The sequence below is a fragment of the Carcharodon carcharias genome, chromosome 14, assembly GCF_017639515.1.
Source record: "Carcharodon carcharias isolate sCarCar2 chromosome 14, sCarCar2.pri, whole genome shotgun sequence".
Lineage (NCBI taxonomy): Eukaryota > Metazoa > Chordata > Chondrichthyes > Lamniformes > Lamnidae > Carcharodon > Carcharodon carcharias.
In genome coordinates this window covers 138,470,571-138,476,570 of record NC_054480.1, presented here as the reverse complement: position 1 = coordinate 138,476,570, position 6,000 = coordinate 138,470,571, and the positions used below count along the sequence as shown (strand labels likewise).

At 41.2% G+C, this 6,000-nt stretch overlaps 1 protein-coding gene across 2 annotated transcripts in view; it reads left to right on the top strand.

Annotated features, from left to right (window-relative positions):
• Positions 1-2,737: 2,737 nt before the first annotated feature.
• polrmt (polymerase (RNA) mitochondrial (DNA directed)) overlaps positions 2,738-6,000 on the top strand; it is a 128,415-nt gene continuing 125,152 nt past the window's right edge. Inside the window, exons 1-2 of one of the 2 annotated variants that reach the window (XM_041205092.1) lie at positions 2,738-2,912; positions 5,750-5,848. In XM_041205092.1, coding sequence (XP_041061026.1) covers positions 2,789-2,912; positions 5,750-5,848 — 223 coding nt within the window. In that variant the 5' untranslated portion in view covers positions 2,738-2,788. The remainder of the gene's footprint in view (positions 2,913-5,749; positions 5,849-6,000) is intronic. The other variant, XM_041205093.1, reaches the window with a different exon arrangement.

Below are 6,000 nucleotides of genomic sequence, written 5' to 3'. Positions count from 1 at the left end.
ATTCATAGCTATATGCTTTCAGAAGGAAACTAGACGAGTAGAAGAGAGAAAAGGGAATAGAAAGGTATGCTGAGAAGAAATAGATTGATTGGAAGGAGCTATCAGTAGAGACTGGTTGGGCTGAATGGACTGTTTCTGTGCTTACATTCTGTGAAATTCTATATTCAGCAGACAACAGATCAGTTACGAAGTCCAGGGTGTTGTTTGAATAATTATAAAGAAAGCAGTAAAGATTTGTATTTATATAGCACCATTCAAAAGCTCAAGATGTCTCAATATGCTTTACGGCCAATGAAGTGCTTTGAAAGTGTAGTCACTGTTGTAATGTTAGGAAACACAGCAGGTAAATTGTGCACAGCAAGCTCCCTTAAACATTAATGTGAAAATGACTGGATTATTTGTTTTCTTTAGTGATGTTGATCAAGGGATAAATATTGGCCAGGACACTGGAGATAACTCTTCTGCTTTTATTCATAGTGGTGCCCTGGAGAAGCTATCACAAAAGATTTACTGATTACATTGGGACTGAAAGAAAAGAACTATGCAAAGGTGGTGCCATAGAGGAGAAGCCATGGAGATGGATAAGCAGTCAACAGTATTGAAGACTGCAGGGAGGTTGAGGAAATGAATGAGGGATAAGGTGCCACAACTACATTCAAATAGAATGTCAATGGGAACTTTGTTGATTTGAGTGCTGCGGTTCATCAAAAACTAGATCGTGGAAATTCAAAGAAAGTGTAGTGAGAGAGAGCTGAGCGCAGTGTGGGGAGGTTGTGTTGTGTTTAAGGACTTTGGTGAGAATGAGGACCCTAGAAATGTAATGATAATTACAGGGGATGGAATGATTACACATGGACTTTTTAGGGAGGGGTGATAATGGCAGTAACTGGGGAAAGGAAGCTATTGGTAATGTCTATGAGCATTGGATTAAGGGAAGACAGTTATGTGGACAGGAGTTCAGTCAGCCTGGGATTGAGGAATCAGCTTTGAAAGATAATAGAGGCAATACTACAAGTATTCTGGCATTGCGGCTGGTAGAAGGAGACAAGGTTTGGAGAATATATCGGGGAGGGGTCAGGGATGCACAGGAAGCTGAGGTAGCAGTGAGATGGTCTCAATTTTTGAGGCAACAAAATCTATGAGCTCTTCAGAAAATTCTGAGGTTCAGACTTGAGGGTGGATGGAGTGAAGAAGATCGGATGAAGAAGGTGGTTTGTGGTAGACAAGCAAGTTATCTTTGCTCCAGGGTTGTCCTAGATGATAATCAAAGAATTTTTCAGGAGAGACAATAATTCCTGAGGTGGTCAAGCCAAAGCTGGCTGTGGAATACCAGGCCAGTTGTGAGCCCAGTGTTCCCAATCATTAAACTATTGGATTTGAGGTTGAGACATTGGTGCTGTACCAAGAGTATCAGCAAGGATGGGAAACTGGTGAGGGTGAAGAATTGAAAACAAACAAGACAGGACAGGAAGCAGATTGAAAGAGGTTTTGATATCATGCCATTTAGAGGCTAAAAGGAAAAGGAGCTAGGCATTGGAGAGCTAGCTAATAAGATACTTTGAAGTAGTATGAATCAGTGTCAGCTGTTGTTCAGTTTGTAGCACTCTACTCTCGGAGTTAGGAGTTGTAAGTTCAAGTCCCGTTCCAGACATCTAAACAGAAAATTTAGGCTGGCACTCCATTGCAGTGCTATACTATTGGAGGCAATTTCTTTTGAATCAGATGTTAAACCGAGGCTCTGTTTGCTATGCAGGCATGAAAGATTGCCTGGAACATTTTCCAGACCATTATTTGTCTCAACCATCAATGAAAAACATACTATCTGCTCATTATCTCTTGCTGTTTGCCTTGCTATACTTTGTAAATTGGCTGTTGTGCTCCTGCATTATAACTGACTACCAAAGCTTGTATCTGCCCTGTGGATATAAACAATTCCATGGCACTGTTCCTGGCCCATATTCATCCCCAAACTAACACCTAAAACAGATAGAGGATATTACTGTGGATGCTGGAAATCTGAAATAAAAACAGAAAATGCTGAAAATACTCAGCAGGTCTGGCAGTAGCTGTGGAGAGATAAACCGAGTTAACATTACAGATCGATGAGCTTTCATCAGAACTCATCAGGAATAATCAAGTTGAAAATGGAATCATGCACCAACAAAAACCATCAAATTCAACAGGTAGCAGGGAATTGGCGGATGGGATATTAAAAGGAATATTGAATTAAAATTGTATTAAAATTACAACCCAATACACCAGTCCTGCATAAAAGCAGAAAGTGCTGTAAAAACTTAGCAGGTCTGGCAGAAGAGTCATATTGGTCTCGAAACATTAACTCTGTTTCTCTCTCCACAGGCCTGTTGAGTTTTTCCAGCACTTTCTGATTTTATTTCCAGCATCCACAATATTTTGCTTGTATTTTACTGTTACCATTCCTTCATTACAGGCACTGAAGCACATCCATCTTTGATATAACACACAGAACTAACCCAACTCATTGTGTTTAAATGGATATGGGATCTTAAAGCATGATTTCCACTCTGTCTCTGTGATACTGATGGCCCACACTGCAAGCGCCTGGTGTCAAGTGCCCGATTGCGCGCAAGGCTTCCTGGGAGCTGTAGTTCGTTCTCTCTCTCTCTCTCTCTCTCTCTCTCTTTCGCTCCTCCCAGCGGCTTGGCCTCTATTCCCGTCGTGCAGTGCGAGCTGCGCGCATGCGCGCCGGCTCCAACGGCCGGCCTGCCCGCCCCTAACGACTAAGATGGCGGCCTAGGGGAGAAGCGAGATGTCGCTGCTGAGACTCTGCTCCTCCCGGAGTTCCGGCCCCGCCACCCTGAGAGAGTTGCTTCTCCTCCCTTCGGGCTGTCACCGTTGTCTGCAGCTCAGGACCCATCTCGCTGGGAGCCCAGGTAAAAAGCCGTGGCTCCTCCACGAGTTCCCACTGAAGCTTTGCTGAGCCTTTCGGGGGTGGGGGGGAAGACAAGGGGCTCCATGTGCAGCCGCCTTTCTCTCCCCCCCCCCCCCCCCGCCCCTTCAATGATCCATTAAACCCTTCCATTACCGCCCACTGAGCCGCAATAAGCTGTCAAAACCTTGTCTGCGGAAAAGATATTCCTTTTTTTATCCTCAGCTCCCAAAAGCATAGAAATGTCAGGAGTGAGATTTATGGTCCCTACCCTTTCTAAATCGATATTTGTAAACTGTCCGGCGTCCGTGGTTCTGGGTGAACAGAAATTTCCTCCAACTAAATATTGGAAAGACACTGCCTTCAGTCCCCTTTACAAGCTCTGTTTCCTCATTACCCACACTCATCACTCTCCCTGGCAACTGTCTGAAGCCGAGTCAGGCAATGTTTTGTAACATTGGTGTCACATTAGACCACGTTAAGCTTCTGACCACATGCTGCTAAAGCAGCCTATTTCAGCTCCATAATGCTCCACTCGCACCTCACCTCATCTGCTGCTGAAACCCCTGTCCGTGCTTTTGTTACCTTGAGAATTGACTATTCCAATACTTTGCTGGCCACTTCTCCCATCTTCCACTGTTCATAAACTTGAGCTCAGCCAAAACTCTGTTGTCCATATTGTACCAACTCCTAACAAGTTCTGTTCACTCATTAGCTCTGTGTTTGTTGAAATACATCAGCTCCTGGTCTGGCAATGCCTCAATTTTAAAATTTTCCTTAAGTTTTCAAATCATTCCATGGCCTCACCCCTCTATTTCTGTCACACAGACCCCACAAACTTTCACGATCTTTATGGTCCTCCAATTCTGGCCTCTTGAGTTTATCTTAATTGCTACACAGCTGCCTGGGCCCACAGATGAGGAATTTCCTTTCTCTGCCTCTCGATCCTTCTCTCTTTTAAGATGCTTCTTGAAACTTAGCTTTGTTGATCATCTGTCTTAACATATCATCAGGTAGTTCAGTATTAAATTTTGTTTGGTAATGTTTCTGTGAAGTGCCTTGATGTGCTATACTATGTCAAAGTCACTCTATAAATGCAATTTGTTGTTAAAGGATCAGGTTTTACTCTAAGGTTGTGTTGTAAATCTGCTACTTTTGTTAATAAAAGGAGGTCTGTTTTATTCACTTCAATTGGTTTGAAATATTTATCATTTTTTCTTTAAATTCATCATTTTTAGTGGTCTTGGCTGGTTCTGCATATTTAATGCAAGGTGTAGCTCAATTTACTGTGTTAGATTTAACATGGCAGAATTTAACAGGACAAAAGACCATTCATCCTGTCTCACCTGCACCAACTCCAAGCTATCCACAATTCTATTCCTTTCCCTGTTTATTTTTCAAATTTTTATCAAAGTTCATTTGACGAAATATTAAAGCTTCAGTTTAGAGAGGCTACAATACTGTCAGCAATGCATTGGCTGTTAGAGAAAAATGTTTGATTTTTCTTGTTGGTGAGGTCTTATAATTGTTTCTAGAAACTATCAAACTTTCCCTCATTCTTTGACTATTCTGATCTCTACTACGTACTAGCTTATGCTCCGCCTGATTCAATAGCGTAAAATATGTGGTATATCCTTGGCCTGATCTCAATTGCACCAAATTTGAGCTATTTGTAGCAGCTGTAAGATAGTATATTTATTTACAATTTTTAAAAAATACTCATGCTTCCTCTTTTCCCTCAATTTCTGATTTATAAAAAGTCCATTAGCATTTTCTACTTTGAGAAAAGTAAGAAGTATAATGTGAGTTGCTCTCTGTGCAGAAGTTTCAGCAAACATGTATGGAGCTTTGACACCAGGCTTCCCATGGTGGTGCAATTATTCATCATAACTAGTGAGACCACCTAGCATAAGTCAACATTTTCTGCTTGTACATTAAAAAATGGCGCTGTTGTGGCACCAGCAAGGTCAAAATAGACATAGTTTTGTCTATTTGTTATTCACAGCCCCTGCAAAGTTCTTCTTTGTTTTTTGCAAAGTTGCTTGTTTGTGTCCTGTCAATTTTTTCCAAAATCAGAAGTTATTTGAAAGGCTATTTTTGCATGTATGATCAGCCCATTTTCAATTGTTAGCTGTGGCTCAGTTGGTAGAACGCTCATATCTTGGTCAGAAGGTTGTGAGTTCAAGTGCCATTCCAAAGACAAACACAAATATCAAAAGCCGATAGTCCAGTGCAGTATTGAGAGATTGCTGCCATCTTTTGGATAAAATGTTAAACAGAGCCCCTGATTGCTTTCCAAAGTGGATGCAAAAGATCCCATTGCTCTGTTTTGAAGAAGAAAAAGGGAGTTAGGCTTGGTGTCTTTGACCAATATTTATCCCTCAACCAACATCACAAAATAAGATTATCTAGTCATTATCACATTGCTGTTTGTGGGAGATTGTTGTGCGTAACTTGGTTAACATTCCCCATGTTGCAACAGTGAGTACATTTCAGAAGTACCTCGCTGGCCGTACACTACTTGGGAGTGTCCTGAGGTCATGAAAGGCACTATATTAATGCAGATACTTTTGTAGACATATGGATGTTCCTTTATTTATTGAAAGGGCACAGACAAAAATGACATATTAAATCAGTGGCTAATTCACTTTGTGAGTACCCAGGCACTTTCCTTCCAGCACAGAAGAAAGCTGAACTACTGTCACAAATGAGGGCTTTGTGATAGTATTGCAACGTTTTGTAAAATTCTGAGCAACAGAAAAATATGATTGATAACTATTGATAGATATTCCTGGTTTGTGTGGACAGCACAGCAAAAAATGCTTGAAATTGTTCTTTCAGAGCAGTCTTGGGGTTCCTTCAGAAGAAATTACTCTTCTATTATCCCTAAGAAGGATGATGGAAAGAATCAAACCTGGGAGAGAGCTCGTCTGTTACAAGGTAAGTGTGGATAGAGAAAATTGAAGTTGGGAGGAAATAGATATGTTTCAGGAACACGTTTGGTTCATCAATCACTAAGAACTATCTTTCATGAGACTCTGCATCCATGCCAAAGTCAAAATTTGACTTCTAAAATACTTCAAATGATTGAA